Genomic DNA, 22,791 nt, shown 5'->3' with positions numbered 1-22,791 from the left:
AAGTATATTTTGTGATTACCTTGTTTTTATAATTGTTTACGTGCTAATTTATAAAATTGGGTACTGTCTCATCATAAGTATGAATAATTAACATAGTGATAAGGCTTTGTATATATTTATATTGGTTTAAATGGAAATGCTAAATATTTGCTTGGTTACAGAATATTTTATTCAAGTATCTCTACAACTTTAACCTTAACACTCCTCCCCTTGTTTGGAGACAGTTGTTTTCTCATTTTACAGATGGGAAACCCTGAGGTACAGAGGTTGACTTACCCCAGGTCTCTTTGGAAGAGTCTGGCATCATTGGTTCAGCCAGTCTTCTGTCCCTTACTCTAATAACTAGGCAGTGTTCCTGCCAAATCTGCGGCTATGTCTATACTACTGCTGGATTGACACTCTGGCAGTCGATGTACCGGGGATTGATTTAGCGGGTCTATTGAAGACCCGCTAAATCGACGGCAGAGCGCTCTCCATTTGATCTCGGTACTCCACCCGGAATGAGAAGAGTAAAGTAAGTCAACGGGAGAATGTCGCAATAAGTTGGGCTGGAGTTGGAATTGCGTAACTTTGGTCGACTTACCACTGTAGTACAGTATAGACATAGCCGGTAACACAGTTCTTTTGTGGTGAGTGAGAGAGAAGGGGCTCTACGAATTCATATGCAGCACTTTCCTGGTTTTCTTACTATTTTGGATAATTTCAAGAATAAGTTAGGAGAATTTAACAATTTATGATGAAAATTATGGGAAAATAGTCTGGCATGCTAAATACTAATTTCTTCATGTATTCCAATATTTTTTACATTCACAGTGTGGAGGTGGTCTGAAAAATATTTTTATTTGGCTTTAGATTCCTTTGCTCCGCTTTCTCTTCTCTGTTCCCATTTAAGCTGTGGTTTCTGCTTGCAATAAGATGCAAGATAGTGAATTGAATCAGCTATACAACGAGGGAGGGAGGGGCCCAGCCCTCCCAACCCCTGACTGGAGCTGGAAATTTAGCCCAGTTGCTCCTCCATCCTGACAGAGGGACAGCCAGGCCAAATTTGAGTGGTGCTGAGACTTCATGTGCCAGGTCGCTACGCCCCTTAGTCATATTTGGACTGGCTGCCCCTCTCTCAAAATGGAGGGGCAGCTGGACCAAATTTTGAGTAGTGTTGCAACCCCATGCACTGCTTGGTCCCCGCCTTTGCAGTACTTTTGGCACCCATGGGCACCAGGCAACACCAGCTCCCAGGGAAGAAGTGGAGGGCAGGGGGATCAGGAACCTCAAGTCCCCAGGAGGATCGCAGAATTGAATCTGGGCATTTGGTTTTTCTGGGGAAGCAGGAAGAGGGTGGGGTTTGGTACTTCCAGAGCTACCTGACCTCTAGAAGGGATGGCGCTCTTCAGGCTCATGGACTGCCTCTCTGGGTAAGAGCTTGGGCTGGGTTTGGGGTGCAGAGATCATGGCGCTGGGTGCAGAGGAGAGAATTCAGAGCTTCGGTGTGGGGGAAAAATGTGGAGCTGGTTGTGGGGCAACAGGAAGGGAGTGTCTGGATATGGGTGCAGGGGGGAAAGTGTAGGTCCGGGTGCAGAGGCAAGGGGTGGGGGTCAAGGAAGTGTGTGGGGCTGGGTGTAGGGGGAGAAGGATGAGAGGGACTGCTTTGGGGCCCCTACTTAAGGGGTGGCACCTGAGCGTTAAATGGTATGAGGTCTCTAACCAAGCCACTGTGGATTAGTTCTCTTGATTCCTTGGTGCATACTGGCCTCCCCTTTCTATTTCATCAGATGTAGCCACTCCTGAGATTTTTACCCACTTCTGAATTTTCAATATGGTACCTAAAAGAAGGTGGGGCACACATTACTTATGCTGCAGCCAGTTTGTTACCTCTCACATCTGCAGTGGTTCGAGTTTACTAAGGCTTTCTGCCTCTGTTCCTTTCATTTAATCCTTAATCCATTTTGGCAGCACTCCCTTTGTTTCTCTCATTCTGAGTAAACTAATCTCAGGTGTGACAAAAGTTTGTGCAACCCAGATTGCTTTTGGGTCCCTGCTTCTCCTGTGTGTCTCATTTTGGTAATTTAAACACGACTTCCAGCAAGTCTTATCTTTCATTAATCTACACGAGGGGTGGTACGTGTCCTAGAACTGTGTCCTCTGCTCAATATTTTTCTTACTGACTTTTCCCATTTTACCTCTCTCCCATTAACTGTCCCACGTTCTTCATACATAGGTAGTAATATTTTTATAATCCTCCCCCTGACCCTTTTCCCATTTAATGTAACTCTCCAATCTGGCTGCCTTCAAATTCTTCTGTTGTAGCACTGTGACCAAATACACCTGTTTTGCCAGATATGTAGTCATTTCACTATTTATTTGTTCACACAGGTCAGTTCACTCACAGTTATGCCCATTGCCAACTTCCTCTGAGAGTTCTCCAAACCACAGCTCTTTAGAACATTACACCTGTTCTGGTTTCTCCCAAATCCTCTTTCTGAAAGGATTACCAGTTTTGTACACACCCACAGTTATGCCTCCTATATTAGTTTGCTGCTTGATTCTGCTAAACAGTGAACTTTTTTGTCTTAATCCCTCTTATCAACTGAAGCTGTTTACCAGTGTTCCTATAATACTGTACTTTACCGTAGGTGTCTATGCGTTCATACTGCCTTTCCAGCCTCACTTATTAAGCTTTATGCTTTGGTACAGAATCCCTTTTGGGCTAGCTTTTTGGAAATAGACTGGGCTTTTTCTTATCCTTCCTTTCATTTCCTAATATTTTCCCTCCCTGGGAGCAACTGAAGTAAAGTGCACTATCTCCAGCCAGGAGACTGGATAAGTAACTGCATAAAATTGCTGCCCAAATCTAGCAGTTTGCAGTAGGATCTGCTGATTTAGAGTGAATATTTTATAACCTGTTAGAAGCAAAAATAACAATAGTGTCTTGGCTAATTGAGCTTGGCTATTACACTATTAAGGGCCCTAATAATACCTAGCATTTGCAACATATGTGACACTACAAAATATTCTGCAAAAATAATCCCCCCCCCCCCAATAGGCTGAGATTTTGACTACTTCTCATGAAAGAAACCATCTACAAGCTGAAGCTTTTTATTAAACCAGTCCCTGTGGAGGTTTTTGTTCATGGAAAATGCATGCAGGAGAAAATTTATGGTTTCTAATTGAAACTAGGAAATATGACTTATCCTTACCAGAGTCAAGAAGGGGAAAAGGCGAGCAACTGTCACAATATAAATCTCCAAATCAGTCTTTAGTACCAGTGGAAAGTGGATTCTATGATGTGAAGGCTGTGCAGAATCCTAAGATTCTGTCTACCCACTGAGTTCTATAATGCCTTAGCATAGCTGTCCAAAGTTTTAATTGGCAAAAACTGGACAGTTCTTATAAGTTATGGTTTGACTTTTTTTAAAAACTTAATGGAAGTTCGCAAAAAGAAAAGGAGTACTTGTGGCACCTTAGAGACTAACCAATTTATTTGAGCATGAGCTTTCGTGAGCTACAGCTCACTTCATCGGATGTTCCGATGAAGTGAGCTGTAGCTCACGAAAGCTCATGCTCAAATAAATTGGTTAGTCTCTAAGGTGCCACAAGTACTCCTTTTCTTTTTGCGAATACAGACTAACACGGCTGTTACTCTGAAACCTGTCATTAATGGAAGTTGAACTTCAGTACAAAAAAATAATTTGAAGTTAAAAGGCGTACACGAAAAATATTTAAGAAAGACCATATATTTGAATAGCAGGTCATGATTAATTTTTATTGGTCAGAACGGTGTGGGAAGCATAGACATTACTCTACTTTCATGCACATCAGATTTACAAAATTACATTAGTTTTATTTTTTCAGTCAAACTACATTTAAAAAGAAAAATAGTTATTTGCAGTTCAAGTTCTTCAGCTAAGATTCAGGGAAGGCTGGGTAGCCATGTTAGGTGAACATACTGACCTTTTTTATCTAAAGAATCAGTGAATCTTTCTCTGAAGAAATGTACTCTACTGCAGGCAAAACATTAAAGCAAGTTAAAGGAGTATGGCCTGGATGAATGGACTATATAAGGTGGATAGAAAGCTGGCTAGATCATTGGGCTCAACAGGTTGTGATCAATAGCTCCATGTCTAGTTGACAGCCGGTATCAAGCGGAATGCCCCAAGGGTCGGTCCTCGGGCCGGTTTTGTTCAATATCTTCATTAATGATCTGGAGGATGGCGTGGATTGCACCCTTAGCAAGTTTGCAGATGACACTAAACTGGGAGAAGTCGTAGATATGCTGGAGGGTAGGGATTGGATACAGAAGGCCCTAGACAAATTAGAGGATTGGGCCAAAAGAAATCTGATGAGGTTCAACAAGGACAAGTGTAGAATCATGCACTTAGGACGGAAGAATCCCGTGCATTGCTACAGACTAGGGACCGAGTGGCTTGGCATGAGTTCTGCAGAAAAGGACCTAGGGGTTACAGTGGACGAGAAGCTGGATATGAGTCAACAGTGTGTCCTTGTTGCCAAGAAGGCTCACGGCATTTTGGGCTGTATAAGTAGGGGCATTGCCTACTTATGACATGATCATTCCCCTCTATTCGGCATTGGTGAGGTCTCATCTGGAGTCCTGTGTCCAGTTTTGGGCCGTGGAGGGTTACAAAAATGATTAGGGGGCTGGAGCACATGACTTATGAGGAGAGGCTGAGGGAACTGGGATTGTTTAGTCTGCAGAAGAGAAGAATGAGGGGGAATTTGATAGCTGCTTTCAACTACCTGAAAGGGGGTTCCAAGGAGGATGGATCTAGACTGTTATCAGTGGTACCAGATGACAGAACAAGGAGTAATGGTCTCAAGTTGCAGTGGGGAAGGTTTAGATTAGCTATTAGGAAAACCTTTTTCAGTAGGAGTGTGGTGAAGCACTGGAATGGATTACCTAGTGAGGTGGTGGAATCTCCTTCCTTAGAGGTTTTTAAGGTCAGGCTTGACAAAGCCCTAGCTGGGTGATTTAGTTGGGGATTGGTTCTGCTTTGAGCAGGGGGTTGGACTGGATGACCTCCTGAGGTCCCTTCCAACCCTGATATTCTATGATTATGATTAAGTGTAAGACAACTAGTAACTGAAAAATCCAATGGCAAGAATGTATATTAGAACCACTTCAAACTGGGGGCCTAATTCTTTACTGTGTAACACTGGTTTTATGCCAGTGTAAATCCTTTTAAGTCAAGATGTTTTCCCTGAACCATTTTACTTTTGAATTGTTCATATTTGTTCTCATAATGTGTTTTTTGGGTTTTTTTTTCCATTTTCTGTCATCCTACTTCAGTGATCCTGGTGATTCTTTTCTTAATTGCCTCGTTAGCAATGTGAATCTGAGGTGTGATAAATCAGTGGAGTACCCCCAATTTTACTACAAGTGCTGTCTGTCTTTGCAGCCTTCCACTTAGTGCTAATGTATTCGTAGAGCTTGCATATTTTTCCCCTCTAATTATAACGCTTATGGAAAAGTGCATAGTGGAGGGCACTGTGTATTGAAGTCTTTAGCTGCAGAACAGGTATAGCATAGGTAGCAGTGGTGCTAGTTCCCCCACACTGTCATGGCACATCTGTAGCCCTTCCAGGACAGGTGAGACAATAATTCACTCTGAAGGTCATTTAATCCTTAACCTCTTTGCCAAGACTGCCAAAAAGAGGCTTTTTGTTGGGATCCTTTGTATGAATCTCCTTCCCATTAGCAGTCTGACTGAGGGCACCACATTCAATTCACATACATCTCCAAAGAGTTTTAGGATTAGTAACAGCCTTTGGTAGTTACTGATCACGGTTTGATTTGAACTAGTGACCTAGGAATGAAGGGACAGATTTTCAAAAGACCTCCGGTTTGATTTAGACCCCAAAGTAAAGTGGCCAGATTTTCAAAGTACATCCAGCCACTCTTGTTCATCTCTAGGTCGCTAGTTAAAATGTAGCCCAGATGGGTAGTTACTACATATTTTTAATAATCCTAAAGCTCTTTGGTGACCTACATGAATTGTCAAGTGATGGTTAGTTAGATTAGTTTATTTTTTTATTTTTATTTTTTTTGTCAGGTTCCTAATGGACAAGTAACTATATACAAAAAATTTCCCCAATGATAAACCTCTTTGGTAGCCTTGGAAAAGAGGCCAAGGATTGAATGGGCCATAGAGACTGAATTATCCATTCTCCACCTCACAGGGATACTAGCACCCTTGTTCTCAAAGGACTTGCTGTATGCTGATCACTTTTGAAAACCTGGATGCTTCATGTAGGGGTCTAGATAGAATCTGAGTTCTCTTGAAAATCTGCTCAGAAAAGCACTACCAGTTCTCTGAGCCACCCAGTCCTCTTTTCAATGCTGTTTTGGTAGCAAACATACATCCTCACATTAGGCTTGTCATTCTCTTTCACCTGAAAATGGTAAACAGATTATCAGTGTACTTTTTGAATTGTTCAGATGTTAGAAAATATACTATCCTTTCTTTCTGAAAGGAAAACAAGGCAGTATTGGCTGCTTGAGATGCAGCAAGTTCCACTAAGTCTGGACCCAAAATCTTTTAAAATCTCTTGCACCCATTCCATTTTAGAGCTGCCATTCAAGGCTCCATTAGCAAGTCTTTGTAAAGAGGGCTCAAGCTTCATAGTTTAGGCTTTGTCTACACTGCCACTTTACAGTGCTGCAACTTTCTCACTCAGGGTGTGGAAAAACAACCAAACCTCCTTCCCCCCCCCCCCCCCCCAGTGCTACAAGTTTCAGCGCTGTAAAGTGGCAGTGTAGACCATGCACCAGCGCTGGGAGCTATTCCACTCCCCACGGTAAAGCGCTGCTGCTTTTGTCAGTTTATGTGCTTCCATCACTGGAAAATGTGTGGGGGGAGGGCAACACAGTTGCTGTAGTGGACTTGAAGATATCTGTTGTGATTCATGGCAAAGCATTGTCATTGGACTTAACAAAATATCAGTTCAGACAAAGTGACAGGCACAGAAGCTTAATAGATAAATGAGCTGAAAAGTGGTCTTATTTCAAATGGCAGGGGAGCCCAAAATAAACACTGAGCAAAGCTGGTTAACTTGTATCCAGAACATTTTAAAAATAAATAGAAGGGAAAGAAAAATGGCTGCACACCAGTCTGTTCTTGCAGACTCTAGCTTGAAATCCAGCTATGCTGTGTACACATACCAAAGACCATAAATTCTGAGAAACAGAACAGTCCTTCACATGAACTTCACAATTAATCTTGTAAGACTTAGTTTAAACTTCAGTTCTAATTATCTCTCTTGGGCTACTTTGAAACAGTTTTAGAAAGCTCAGCCTATTCCTGGTGCACTTAATCTGTCTTTTAAATTTAATTTTAGAACATGCTCATTTTATATCATTCTTTCCAAATATATACATTTATCTCTTCTAAGAGCTAGACGTCATGTCCAATTTCTTTTGCAGCTTCTGTTCAATGGAGGGGCTCCTACCAGTCAGCCATGCATAAGGACAAGTGATGGAGGCAAGTATCAAATGTTTTTTACACTTCTGAGCTATTTTTGCCAACTGCTCAATTTGAGCAGCTTTACTTCGCAAAGCTATTATGAAATAACTGTCCGATTGAAGGAATATTTGAATGCATTTTGAGATGTAATCAGGAAGGTGTTGTAAAGTGCTCAGTCAAGTCTTTGACAGCATATATGGATTTATTACAAAATTAATATGTTGCCATCTTTCTTCTCTAATTAACCAGATTTGCAGACTTTTGAGAGAGCTACTGAAAGGGTTTGTATTTAATTTCCTCCCAAAAGGACAATGTGAAGGTTGTTAGGTGAAAAATTTGAGGTACTTAAGACAAGATCTACAAAATAGATGTTATCTAAAGTGTTATGGCTATAAATGGGGTGATCACACCAAACAACACTTGTGAATGTTCAGTCAAATAAAATGCAGTGATTAACCGTGCTGGTATTCACAGTCTTTCATTTGTGTGTGTTTGGGAGAGCAAGTTTTTATTTGTTCCGGGAAAGTGAAGGCTAGCCACAAGTAAATAGTTGTAAGAACAAATGCATGTCTTAACTATTTTGAAAAGGACTTTTTGCCCAACAGTAGGTTCATTAAACAAAAATACAAAGTTAGGCAGGTAACTTTCAAACAGAAAAAGGGACTTCCTTATGTTTGCCACTAAGGAACCAGGAACAAGTCAAGGCATTTTAGTAATCCAGTCATAAATGCACATAGAGAATACTTAGTGACCAGTTTGCAAACAGACTGTGTGCAAACAAGCTTTATTCATCAAACTATGTCAAACTATTTTCAAATATAAAAAGATTAAAATCATCTGTTTGTGGTTAGTTTGTAAACAGAAAAAGGGCTACGTTGGTCAGGTAAGTGATTTTCACCAAATAATTCATGTACCTCTAGTTACGGGTGTTTTAACTGATCAACAAAGCTACCAGCAGTAAGCTATTAAATGTGCCACGGCAGAAGATGATACAGATATTATTTAGCGAATAAGTTGGCCATCTTTGTTCAACAAGGACTGCCTGAATAATGAATATTTTGGGAATTCTTAAAGTAAATATAGAGGTATGGATCATATGTCAAGTTATACGTTTAGTATGCCACACAGTTTTGGGGGCTCTTTTGTTAACCACTGGGATTTAACTGAACCATTTTGCATGTTGAATGAAATGGAAAATGTTTTCTAGTTTTGCCTTTTCTTCCAAAATTCAGCCTGTATAGAGATGTAGATTTGGACTGGGCCAGCTGCAGGAGGGTCCCCTTGCGGTGGCTGGGCTCCTGCAGGGGTCGCCCGCTGCTGGCTTCAGCAGAGGTTACTGAGCATGCTGAGTTCGTGTGAGCATGCTCAGTACACCCTATGTAGCAAATTCAGTCAGATAGCAGTTTTTCATACTACACGGCGGCTGGTCAGCCGTGGAGGGCGCCCAATGTCACAGAGGTCACTGGAAGTCATGGATTCTGTGACTTCTGCGACCTCTGTGACATAATCGTAGCCTTAGTCATAAAGACACAGGTCACTTGAGAAGGGTTTTCTTAAGCAGTTCAAACAAAGCCATTGGGAGTTGGAGCTCCTAGATTTTACTAGCTCTGCCACTGAATTACTGTATGAATGTGGTCAAGTCATTAACCTTTCTGTGCCTCAGTCTGCCATTCAGTCTAAAATGCGGTTATACACTTACCCCCAAAGTTTTTGAGGCTTAATGCTTTCAATATGCTTTGAAATCTTCAGGTGAAAAGTACAACACAAGAAAGTATGTTTCCTGTTAAATATTGTACTTTATTTTGCCTCCATCTGCTAAGGCATCCAAGAGGAGGAGTTTGATGCAGCTCATTTGGTTGGTCTTGCTGTGCTGCCTGCTATAATTTTCCTTGGAATGTCAGTTTAACCCATTGTGTTATGTCTAAGGTGCACAAAACTGAGGGAGATCTTGGATCATAATCCCTTCTCAATCCAGCTATGTTAAGATTAAAATTAATGTTCTAATAAATCCTAAACATATGTTGCATTTTAATAAGATCATGGTTTTTTCATGCTGTCTACTGCCAAGATTGAGAGCGGACTTCTGTGATTTGGTGTATATATTTATAGAAGCACAATCAAAATCTTCTCCCACAAGAAAACAACCTCCAATTTCTGCGCATGTGATCTCATTAACTATGGCAGTAATGTGAACCTTCCCACACTCACTCCAGCCCCCATTAAATATTCTGCTTTTAATATTAAAAGATCCTCTGTGCTCCCTTCCTCATCCCCTTGCTGCATTCCTCCTGCAGTGTGTTACCATCTTAGCACTCAACTGCAGTCAGTGTTGTGTGGGCAACTCCCATCTGAAGCAAGGGGGGAGGTGGGGTTGAGACTTGCTGGGAGAAGCTGAACACTTTCTCTTCTCAAATGGCTGAGCTAGAAATGTCTGTGCTGCTGCCTCTGTCTGTCTAGTTACTTAGTAATCTGCTTTTAGAAAGGCATTTTTTGTTTGCTCAGATACTTTTATAGACCAAATTATACCAGTTACGCCTAAGTAGCTTCCCTGTCCCCACTTGAAGGCAAGCTTTAGCATCCAGTTACCTGTAGCCTTGATGGATACTAGTAGTAATGAGCCATTCCATGGTGTATTTGATTGGAAATAAACAGCTGTGGTTGGTAATGAGCTGTGGACTCATTACTCTGTTTTCCAGTATATCTAAAATATGATAGGTGTTAGAACAGCTATTACATTTGAAGATCAGATCATTGATAAGACAATTAATCTTGCAGTGGCGATTAATCTATTATGACATAACTTATGTAACTATGAATATTGAATCTCAGTGACTCAAGTTCTATCAGGTACTGTTCTGGGCTCTATTGCATGCATTCCCTGTTTTTCATGAGAAGCATTTTTAACTTTTTTCTCACTTTCCCCAGCTTCACCTCCTGTCCTGGACATTTTCTCATTGATAAAGAATGAGCAGTCCTTTCATAGCCTCTCTGTTCTGCACACAGCATACATGATTCTAATATAATGGCTGAAGGATGCTTGAACAAAAGAGAGAGACTTTAACAGCATGTTTTCTGTATTGATTTTTTTAACCTGCTAGTTTCTGCATGGATGTGTAATATTGGCTCTTTTGTTTAACATTAGATAAGCATGAGACCTCCGTGGCACAGCTGCATGTGTAGTCGCTCTTGAAGCAATTGCACACCTAATTGGCTGACAATCTTGGCATTTAAAAAAATACATAAAGACAGGGGACATCTGTGTTTATGAATTGTCAAATAAACGTGTTGGGTGTCATCTAATGGAGCCTTCTGGCAGTGAACAGATCTATGACGACCCTGATCCTGGAGGCAAATCCCAAGATCAAGATACCAAAAAACAACACGAATCTGAGCAAAAGTTGTCCAAAATTACTCATAATGCTTTGGAGAACATTAATGTGATTGGCCAAGGCTTGAAGCAGCTTTTCCAGCACCAGCGCAGGAGGTCTTCAGTGTCTCCACATGATGTGCAACAAACTCAGGCCGATATGGAGCCCGAAATGGATTTGGAAAGCCAAAGCACCTGTACTGAAATTGATGGTGTCTCCACCCACCCCACAGCTCTGAATCGAGTGCTTCAGCAGATCAGAGTGCCACCTAAGATGAAGAGAGGGACAAGCCTCCATAGCAGGCGAGGCAAGTCGGATGCCCCAAAGGGAAGCCCACAGATCAACAGGAAATCTTCCCAAGATATGCATTCAGGCCGGCCCAGGTCTTCCTCCACCACTGATACTCCTATTAACCTGTCTGTGCTGGAGATGACTTCTGTTTGTGTAGCTGGTGAGGAGGCCACAGCAGCGGAGCGGGTAAGTTACCCAGACCGATCTTTATTTATTATCAGTCTACTTCTAGGTTTTGTTAAACCGTTTGAATTCTCTTTTAAAGCAAGTTTTTCTCTTGCCATAGACTAGAGCTACTATGTAAAATAGCATCTTCACCAGTGGAGCAAGGAGCTTGAAAAGATTCCAACATTACGTCTTTTTTTCTCAAATGATGTGTGACTTATTTTATGTGCATTTGTTCTCCAGAACTGGAGAGCTACACTTAGTGCATTATATTGGTCATGTTGTGTTCCATAATCAAAGAAGTAATGGTGGTGACAGCAACAGCTGTTCTAGTTCTACCTCTTGTTAGCGTCTGTCATTCTAGACTGCTACAGCAAATCTTTATTTAGTAAGTTGGGTAACTCTTTGGCCTTCTTTATATTACAGAAAAATTGACAGTTTAGTTTGTGTGAATGGAACTATGGATCCATCCAAGTAGACTCTGGATGTTGAGAAACTATCCCAAAACCTGGGTTTTTAGTGAACTCAGTGTGGGACTATATTTAAGATGTTTTCACGCTGCCATGTAAACTGATTGATCCTGTTTAGAGCAGCCAGGAAGCTGAATTATATTAATAGTGTCTTAGTTTACCTAATCTATGTGAGAAAGTGTTCACAAGTGATGTAGTCTCTGTCTAGTGGTATCTGTTCCAACATGTGGTTGCAAAGCTATTTCAGTTAGTGGATTGATGGGGGTAAGGTTGAGAAAAGTCTGTCTTGCACTTTTTTTCTTCTATTCTACATCGATTTACTTGGTACATTTAAAAGTGCTGACTGAGGAAAACAAAGATTCATCTCTGCCTGTTAAACTTCCTCCATTTGAAAAATTAGCCTTCTGATTTAACCAAGGCTATTGCCCGGAATATATGTGGTACTATTTATAAAAAGCCTTCATATGTCCAGATAAGTGTTGTAAGAGGGCATACTTTTTATTCACAGGAGAATAAATGTGATAATGAAAGAACATGCTGTTCTGGTAAATATATTCTGGTTTTTGTGTTCTTTATTAAAATAACTTATAAGAATCTAGCTCAGAACAAATCAGATGCAGAGCTGATGCACTATTGGATTTCATGTTTGTACAATGTTGATAAAAATTTTATAATTTTTATAAAATATAGCTTTTGAGGGATTAGGACCCTAATAAATCCATGCGTTAGGGACAAGATCTTGGAATTAGAGTTTATTGTTAAAGATATAAGGAATACTTGCCACTTCATTACTACATTTTTCATCATGCTTTGTCAAAGATGAAACAAATACTCTAATTAGGACAGTATTTTCAAGTACACAAAACTGATTTCCAAGTCTAATTTGATTTAGTATAAACGACTATAATTAACCAGATGGAGAATTGGATTTCTTTAAGCTCTTGAAGCCATTTTAGTAAATACAAAACCTCTCAAAAATTAATAGTAGTGGAGACTGAGGTTCTTAAATTACAGAATGGATACAGCAGTATTGGTTGAAAGTTTCCTCACACTGCTCCATTGATGAGACTAAACCTTGTTTTGGAGGGGCCACCTGAGAAGTGGGAAGGTAGTCCATGGGTTCTCCCTTGAGACTTCCAAGAATGGTAGTAATTGGTACCAGTTGTGTGTGAGAGACATTTTGGGCAGTGGTCACTGCTTACATCTGACTGTTCTATGGTGGCAGTTGTCAATTGCTACCAGACATCACAGGTTTTGAATTGTTGACTTATTAGTTTACTTTTAAATGTTCCAAATGACAAAAGTGCAGCTACTTTCCTTGGACTATTCCACAGTCTGATGTCTCGCTGTCTACGCTTTCCCTGGTATTTAGCCAAAAATTAGTGCATGATGAGAATTCTGTTCATATATAGGCAGTAATTAAAGTATTAGCATTCATTACAATTTTATTCTAAGGCAGACATATCAATAGAATAAAGATTCCACCTAAGATAGGCAGACTGCTTCAGTTCCTGGAGCGGTATCTGTTTGTGGCTTTAATTTCATGACAGAGTTTAGTCGAATAGCAATAAATAGTAATGTGGAATGCACATCCTTAAAGAGTACTGACTTCATACTTGAACTCTACCAAAGATAGCACCTTTCACTGGTTTTAAATTAGTTTGTGGTGGCTCCTTTTTTGTTGAGAGAAGGCTCATGGCTCATATTTTGTGAGACTTTAGTGGGAGGTAATAGACATGAGAGCTCATAAGGACCTAATTACCCAAAGCCAAAAACTATAGTAACACTGTTTGTAGTTTAACGATTAAGATGACTGACAGCCTATCGCTGGAGCTGAACTTAAATTACCATGGTCTTAAACTTATTTATCTGCAGGTGACATTACTTGTGCCTTAGAGCATACTTGCTGGGAAATGAATGTGATTGATGTTTTCACTGGAAATGATAAAACTTGTCATTTTGTTTTTGTGGTATTGTATACCATATTGTATTGTAAAAGCATTGAAATGCTTGTAGCTTGACAAGGTACAGTATGTGTACCTGGGCCGTCTTGGTACATATTACCTTTGACAATTGAAAGGCAACATTGGTGGCTGCTCTTCCTACTTAAAGGCACCACATATTGAATAGTGCCTGCCACATAAGATGGCTCTTTCACCAGAAGAGGCGGCCCTTCTCTTGCCCCCTCTGTCTTCCACCCCTCCTACCTCCCTCCAATTAGTGTTCCTCCTGACTTAAGGAGAATGGGGTTCCTCTTCCCATTCCATTTGGCTGATCTTCCTAACCACTATTTTGGGGGGAAGGGCAGGAAGGAGGGGCAATTTTTGGATTTGAGTGGTGCCTACAAGAATCGTGTGGGGTTTTTTTTTGTTTTTTTTTTTTTAAATAAGCAGACTTAGCTCACCAGCAAATAAGATCCTTTTGGGAAAACGCCACCTCTCAAAACATTTGCCACAGACAGTTGGAACATTTTAATTTGTTCCAGAAGCATGGCATATTTGGCATATTTTTTCATAATGCCAGATTGTCGGAGTTTAACTTTCAGCCTAAAGGTAAAATTGTTTCAAAATGTATGGTAAGATTTAGACCAACCATGTTATAAGAACATGAAAGTGCTGTTTTTCACTGTTTAAGACAATGGTTTAGACGACTTATGTGCTTCTATTATAGGTAGGGCATTTGGGCTGAAACTTTCCTTGCTCGGTGTTTGTACCTAATACATAATAGGATACAGACCAGGGTCACTGGATATTGATTCTATATATGATTTGTTTGATCCCTAACTGTGCTGTAAGCTGCTAACTTTTTTTGCTACTACTGCTAGAATCAGTACCTAGTGTTCATGGTCTGTATCCTACCTATTTGTATTCTGGTATCACCCAAAGGTTCCAATCAGTATCAGTACCGCATTGTTCTGGGTGCTGTACAGATGTATAGTAAGAGACTGTCCTTGCCCTGAAAAGCTAATCATCCAAAATACTTTTTGACTAGTAAGATATTGCGTATTTTAGCATATTTTAAATGTTAGTTATGTCATGGTTTTCTCCCTAGTCTGGGAGCCCCTTTCCAAAACCACCTGGTTTACTGAGGGTTCTTTTTTCCCAGTCTGAAATAGTGATTTGCTTGACTTCCACTAACACTGTCAGCTAACTGAGTCTGCTGACTGAAACTCTCATTTTGATGAGATTTTTGCTGCTGGGTTGTCATCTACCCAACATTCACTCTCCTTTTTGAAGTCACTATGATTATGCTGGAGTGTTAATCTCTGTCTCTGCAGATTGCTCCGTTAGAAGATTAACATTATCATGAAATACAGGCATTCCAGGCACTAGTTTAGAGTGAGGAATCAATATAAGAATCAAGTCAGGTGTTGTGCTGGGTATTTTGGTAGGCATGGGCTGCTTGTAGCAGAGAGAGGCAGAACAGACAATGACATTGTTACTGTGCAGTATGAACCATGAGGAGTGTAGATTTTGCAGTTCCCCAGGGGTAGCAAAAATTTGTCACTGCTACTGTACATTATGAAAAAAAATGTAACTGCTTGGTGACAAGTGAACTATTGCAGCAAACCCCACTGAAAAAAACTACTATTGGGCAATACCGATTGTACTCAAGAGGTTTAGCAAGTTAAGACTACTGCAATGTTCTTCTGGACTCATATTACAGGTCTGTGTTTTGCCACCCTTACTTTATTGGGAATATTTGTGGAGCAGGATGCTACTCTGTGAATAAGGGTGGCAGAATGTGGCTCACAGACTCCATTCTCTGTTAGAGGCATAGCAGGTTGAAAGTCACATGTTGTACCCAGTAAAATTATAAGTAATGTGTAAGAGGACTACAGCTGAGAAATTAGTAGGGAAAAAATTCTTATTTTTTTCAGTTCACTTTGTGCATTTGCCAGCCTTTTAGTCAGTTTCACTGTTTTGCTTGTATAGTCAGCTTCTCATCTGCTGGAAAGGCAGTTCAAATGATCTGGGGAGCAGAAAAAACGCACTTTTTTTTTGTTTTTTTTTTAAAAAAAGACCTTTAAAAAAACAACTTCATAAAAGGTGATGTATCAGAATCTGCATTTGTTTTTACATCAGTTAGTTTAAAAAAATATTCAAGTTGGTGTGCCTTGAGTTTCTCATTTTAGGACAGGGTATTTGTGACGGGTTGGACTGCCCCCTTCTGGGGTGCCACCTGATGTACTGGAATTTCACTGAGCCTCTCTTGCTCAACCAGCCAGGGTTCCCTCTCCCTGCTTTGCTGAATTAGACTCTCCAGCCTCTTGCAGCACACACACACACACACAGGGACACACCCCACTGCAGTCACAGACTGAAGTCAGCTCTGTGTGAGAGGCCTCTCCCAGCACTTATGTGCATACCACTTTTGGGAGATAAACCGAAAATAATACGGTCTTGCACTGTATAGAAAAATCTGCACAGCTCAAGCTAATAAAAATCCACCCTCTTCTCAACGTGAAGAGAGATGTGCATGATGTCTTGCCCCCCAGTTAGAAATTACATAAACTGGGTTTTATTATTAACAAGAAATATGTTTAACAACTACAAAAGGTGAATGTTAAGTGGTTAAAGGGATAACAAACAGAACAAAGCAGTTTACCTTAGTAAATAAACAAAAACTGCAGACTGAGTTTAACACACTACATAGGTAGTATACAAATTAACAGATTCTCACCCTGAGTGATAAACAGGCTGGCAGATTCTTAAGGCACAAGTTGCCTTGGCTTTCTCAGGTTTTCTTACACAGGCTAAAGATCTTAGCCTGGGACCATCACTTCTCACAGTTCAGTCTTTGTTCCTCAGGTATGGTGTCGTAGAGAGAGTGAGGACGCCTCATGTTGTCACTGTCCCTCTTTTATATCTTCCCCCCACTTGTTGGAAAGCTTTTTTTGCTGTGACCTGGGTCAAACAGATCCCACTGTATAGAGCTATCTCTGAGAGGTTTCTATTGCACACAGTTCCTGCAGTGGACGTAAGTAGTCTAGGTGAAACGCAGGAAAGATTAACGGTTATATGAAGGGAAATATGCATGTAGATGTTTATTTTTTTTACCCTTGATCTGCATGCTTTGTACTATTGGGTGAGTAAATAATACTTTGTTTGAATAAGCTGTGTTGGAGTTCCATTAACCACCTTGCTGGTCATAGCTACCTATAATGACGAGAGGTGCCAAAACAGAGCTGGCCCAGTTGCGTTAACATGGTTGGGAAATGGGGGGCTGCAGCCCAGAGGTTGTCTGAGAGTCATTGCATAGCATGGTTGCACCCAGAGTGAGGTGCAGGAAGCCGGTTCTGTCACCTCCGAGGTGTGCTTGAGAGAGTAAAAGGGGTCTAAGGTGCAGGTTTGCCCTGTAACCATGACAACAGGATATGTGGTAATTTTCATTTTATATAAATGTCCATCAGAGTCCTCATGCAAAATATAAACAGTTTTTGAACTGAAGTCTTATCCCACTACAAAAGCATGTTCCTTCGCTTTCCCTGCCAAAATTTTACTTCTACACTAACAAAACTCTGCAGAAGGCAGCAAACCCTGTGGTTTCAAAGGCTGCTTCAAATCTACAGTGATGTCTTTTAGTGAAAGACAGGTCATTAATAAGAACTTCAGTTCTAGTTACTCTCATCAATTTACCATAACCTTAACGAAGAGGTAATTCTAAAATGGCAATAACTGGCAATGTCATTAGTTTTTGATTTTTTTTTAATACTGTGTGTGTTTAGTGACCATTCTCTTTAGGAAAGCAGACACCCTGCCCTACAGAGTGTTTGATTTTCAGTGACAGTCCCCAGTGCCTATCATGAGGGCCTGGCATGTCACATGTTGAAGTTCTTCCAGTAGCTGCAGAACATCAGTGAGACATGCATATGCTTCTGTCTACTCTTACTATGCAGGAGAGAAGACCTGGGCAGAAGAATAAAAGGAATGAAATGCTCTAATCAATCCTCCTCTGTACAGGGGAGAGAGGCAGAAAGTAAAGTCACCTTTGTGTAGAGTACCTACAGTATTTTAAATACTTAAATACCACTGTGGTGGGGACACAGTGTAAAAACCAAGAGAGGGAAGTCATTAGTATTTAGATGATGGGCAACTCCCTTTGTCCCTCCCCTGTCGTTTAATCTTTCTCTGAAATTGTTTTCAAATACTATTAGGGTCACAAGTGAGAATGAATTTAGTGATCCCATTTGATTTATTGGTGGATGATTATCCACATCATAAAACAAATCCACCATTTGACCTAATTTTCTATGACTAAGAATGGGACCTTGAATTAAAGTTGCTGTGGGTCAGGACTGTGATTCATTGGCAGAAGATGCCGTGGTACCTGCCTGTGCAGTTTCTGGCACTGCACGCGGCTCTTTTAATGAACAGTAAACTAGTCCACAGGAATAAAATAGGTAGGGAAAGAGCTCTAGGAGGAGCAGCTCCTTCTCTTCTCTAGACAAATTTTACATGTTACAGGTGAGAAGCCCCACTTGCTTCCCTAGAGCAGAGACCAATGCTGTGTTACAGACTGTTAGGCAGTGGAGGTTGGAAGAGGTATGCAGGTGCTTCATGCTGCCTTAATCCTGAGTTTAAAATGCCTCACAAAGGCAGGGTTGAAGGTGATCTCTGTATCCCACAGGGCTCTACAATGTCTATTCCAGTAATGCTATGAAATCTGAATAATTTTACTCAGAGGTCTTACTAGACATATGACCTGCCCTTAAAACTAATCTGCATGATGGGGGGGGAGGTAAATAGCTTCTGTTCCATTGGAAGTAAAGCAGAAATGTTGCCCTATTGGTTGGAATTTCTAAATGAAAAGCAAAAAAGTTTGCTACAGAACTAACAAGTGAGCAACTTGCCTGGGATTTGCATAAAGGGCTGTGTTTGCAGAAATGATGTAGGCGTATCGGTTCTGCCTGAAACAAGAATTTTATTGTAATCTGTTCCATAGATTAAGCATGCAGTCTGAAATGTTAAAAATTACTTAAAGCTGCAATATTTGGCTAATGTTACAGTATAAATGTGTAGTACATTTAAAAAAAACCCTACATGTACATTTCAAGTCATTGATACATGTGTACTAGCAGAGTTCATTGGTTTATGATTCAGTACAACCACAATACCATCATTCAGCCCATTAGTCAAATCAGCATTTCAAAATGTGGTGTTTTGCTCTTTTGAAAAATTAATTCAGCATTGTCTGCTCCTCTGTGGCCATTTAGAGGGATTTTTCTGCAAGAGTCATGCATGATTTGTATTGCCAAAATTTGGCGCTCTCACTTCTTGCTACAATTTATATGCAGAATTAGTACCATGTAATTTCAAATGATAGCACAGGGAAGGGGTGAAAAGTGTATTTAATGGAGAAAAAGTAAGATAGAATTGAAATAAAGCTAAAAATAGTGAACCCAATAAATTTGTAAAGCCTGTCTTTAAATTCTGCATGTCTGATTTTTATGTGCAATTCATATTTTTAACCTTTAGTTTTTGTAACCCTCTGTCTAGTCTCACTTGAGACTGTAAAAGCATTGCATCTGGAATCATGGTTTACTTTGTGTGAAGTGCATAGGAAACTTAAGGAGACATAAGTGGTTCTTTTACAACAAGTGGAAGGCAGTGGTTAATCAGATCGGGGGCTCAGAGTTGAGACTCCTGGGTCCTATTCCAGCCTATGTCAATCGAGTGTACTTTGAATCTTTTAAAATAATTGCAATCCAAATAAAAGCTAGTAGGAGTTCTGGAACACAAAAGGTGAAGCTATTGGGCTATCTTTATTTAAAAGCTTTATTTTAAAAAGAAATCAGTAGCAAATTTCAGATTGAGAGTTTCAGGTAAAAAGTACTCAGCAAGCTTCTGTGGTTTTGTTTAACTGACCATGTTAGCCCTTTATGGCCTAAGCTCTTAAATAATTTTAAAAAGTATTATTAATCCTAGAAATAACACTAACAGTGTTTCATTTTCCTGATACTGATGGCAGTGTCTGAGGAAAGATTGTAACTTACATTGTCACTGCTATGTACTACTTTCTTCAAGAGATAATTGCATGCAAATAGCAAGTGAAGCTGCCATATGGGGCCTGTGATTTAATACTGATGCAATTACATAATAAACGGGAATTTCAGTCAACATTTTTTTCCTGGTTTTCGATCTTTTCTCCTCAGTTGGGCTCTCACCCATTTACAGTGGTCACGGGACAACACTTATTTATTTGTTGCCTACAATAGAATATCTGACGTGTAGCTCTTCTGTTTCCATCAGATATGTGGAAGACTTGTTTGTATCAGAGTTGTACAATACTGCTAAGGGTTTTTTGCGGGTGGAAGTGTTTAGTTTGGGTTTTTTCTTGCCCAGATCCTTCGTGTGCTTGGTTTGAAAAAAATCACTTACTCTGCCAACGGACATACCCTCTCTGGATTCCCCATCTTAGATATTTTCTTCCAGTTTTCAGATCATTACCTTTTTCATTTTGGAAGAGGAGTGGTGCTTCCTGTTTTTTTCCAGAGATTCTGTAATAACACTTTAACGTTGAAATAAGTGGCAATTCAGCCCTTTATGTTCAGTTAAATATTGCCACAAAGTCCTAATTCTGAGCTGTGAGTTGTAAACATTTTGCTATACTTAAGCCATGTCTACACTGCAAACACAAGTTACATGGGCATACAGCTGCCTAAATTTGTATATCACTCGGGCGTGTGCATACTTGGCTGCTTGCATCAGCGATGCACATACTTGCCAGGAGTTTGTGTGTGTGTGTGTATCTGTAGAGTGATGTGCAACATGGGAAGGTATCCCTGTGTGCTATGCGCTGCCATCTGTCACATTGCCTTTTGGTATACTTTTGCAATGTTTTGTGGGATAGTAATGATTAGTCCAGGGATTTCTGGGAGGTAAGGGTCAAGTTCCCAGCATGCAATGTTCTCCAGACCAGAATGCCTTCCACGTCCCCTATTTTTTGTGCCTTTTTAAAACATCCAACAAACTCTCACAGTGCTTTTCATTCTTTGACAGAAGCGTGGAGTCCACTGAGCTCAGCATTGTTCTTATGAGCATTGTAAATACAGGAGGTAGATCTCCAAGAAGTACTGCAACAACTGGGATCACAATGAGGAAGATGAGGATGTCTTTGAGGAGAGTTTGTTGGACGGGAGGTGTGGGAGGGGAGGGTGGATCCAGGTTGCTGGTGATATTCACAGAGCAGCTGCAGACAGTGGAGCACCACTTCAGGGCCTGAGACAAGCACTGATTGGTGGGTCACATAGTAATCCAGGTTTGGGATGAAGAGTGGTGTCTATAGCACTTCTGGATGCAAAAAACCTCATTGCAGTGCATGAACAGCATAATGAACAGCATAATGGGAGCTGTTTGGGCAGTGGAGAAGTGAGTGTTGATCATGATGTGGAAGCTTGCAATGTCAGATTGTTACCAGTCAGTGGGAAATAATTTTGAGGTTGGAAAATCCACACTGGGACTCTTGTCAGACAATTGTGTAGGGCCGTTAATCATCTCTCATTCCTGGCAGTGTGCAAGAAATAGTGGATGGATTTGCAACTATGGGATTTCTGAACTACAGTGGGGCAGTAAATGGATGCATATCCCTATTTTGGCACCAGCCTTCCTTGCTGCTGAGTACATCAACAGAGAGGGATACTTTTCCATGGTTATGCCAGTGTTAGTGGATCAGTGGGGACACTTCATTGATATCAGTGTGGATTGGACAGGGAAAGGTGGGTGATGCTTGCATCTTTATGAACACAAGTTTTCAGAAAACTGCATGCAGGGACACTTCTTTCCCATGTGGCAGACTGCCACTGGTGATGTGGAGATGCCCATAGTGATTCTGGGGGTCCCAGCCTACCCCTAGCTCCCTGGCTCATGAGCCATACACTGGCCATCTGGACAATGCCAAAGAAAGATTGAGCTACTGACTCAGTAGGTGCAGAGTGACTATGGAATGTTCTTTTAGTGGATTGATAGGTCATTGGCATATCCTCACTATGTTAGATCTCAGTGAGGAAAAAATAATTCCAATAGTTATAGCTGCTTGTTGTGTACTGCATAATATATTTGAGGCAAAGTGGGGAAAGCTGCCACCAGGATGGAGGGGCAAGGTGGACTGGCTCTCTGCTGAATTTGAACAGCCAGACCTCCGGGCTATTCAAAAAGTCCAACATGGAAGTATGCATTTGAAGGAGACTTTAAAGGGTCATTTTCACAGTCAGGTACAATAGTGCTCTCTTGCATGGGCAGCAGGAATGATAGGTTGTGGGGTTTGGCAAGGGAAGTTTTTGCTTTATTATGCCCCATGCAGGTTCCAGGGTGGCTGAGGCGGCAGTATGTGCTATTCAGATTCTCAGGTTCATCACCCTGGACTCCAGAGAGATTACTGCTGAACCCAGGAAGCTGAATAGCGCACAATGCCTCCTCAGCCACCCCGGAACGTGCATGGGCATATCAAAAGCTTGTTTGGGACAAGAGGCTTTTCCCTGGGTCGGCTTGGGGTCTAGTTAGGGGAGGCGCAGCTGCAACTGTCCCGGGGCTTCTCTGGGCAGGTGGGGCGGGGGATCAGGGCTTCGGGTGGCCTGGGGCTCCTCCAGCCAAGGGCGGGGGGGCGCTTGGAGTTCTGGCCATGGGGGATCAGGAGTCTCTGGGCTCCAGCCGTGGGGTGGGGTGGAGGCGGAAGGGGCCAAGCCAGGGGCTAGCCTCCCCAAAGGGAGCGCCACCTGCTACCCATGCTCTCTTGCTATATTGAAAGAGTGCCTGTCCTTTGTAATTTAAATTATGTATTTTTTTGTTTTTGCCTGCTGGTATCTAGTCTGTTGGGCCTCCTCGCCATCCCTCACAGTTAGGTGAGAGTTTTAAGCACATCAAACTTCTCTGCTAATATCCTCTCCCCAGTGTTTACTTTGTGTCTTCTTCCGTGTTGTCCCTTTATGCCTGGACCTAATTTCCTTTCTTTATGTGCAAGGCTCAGTTCTCTCCTCTTTCAGCCCCCTGTATAAAACACAATTCCAGGAAGCTAATCAGGGCT

The 22,791-nt window shown here is 41.1% G+C and overlaps 1 protein-coding gene across 8 annotated transcripts in view; it reads left to right on the top strand.

Moving 5' to 3' along the window:
- Nucleotides 1-22,791, top strand: part of TMCC1 (transmembrane and coiled-coil domain family 1) — a 196,148-nt gene that overhangs the window by 33,938 nt on the left and 139,419 nt on the right. For 6 of the 8 annotated variants that reach the window (XM_077820929.1, XM_077820930.1, XM_077820931.1 and 3 more), the window contains 2 exons: nucleotides 7,436-7,493; nucleotides 10,618-11,320. In XM_077820929.1, coding sequence (XP_077677055.1) covers nucleotides 10,775-11,320 — 546 coding nt within the window. In that variant the 5' untranslated portion in view covers nucleotides 7,436-7,493; nucleotides 10,618-10,774. The remainder of the gene's footprint in view (nucleotides 1-7,435; nucleotides 7,494-10,617; nucleotides 11,321-22,791) is intronic. The other 2 variants (XM_077820936.1, XM_077820937.1) reach the window with 1 other exon arrangement.

This window comes from Eretmochelys imbricata, chromosome 7 (assembly GCF_965152235.1).
Source record: "Eretmochelys imbricata isolate rEreImb1 chromosome 7, rEreImb1.hap1, whole genome shotgun sequence".
Lineage (NCBI taxonomy): Eukaryota > Metazoa > Chordata > Testudines > Cheloniidae > Eretmochelys > Eretmochelys imbricata.
The sequence above is the reverse complement of the archived record's forward strand: the minus strand, read 5'-3'. Positions and strand labels throughout refer to the sequence as shown.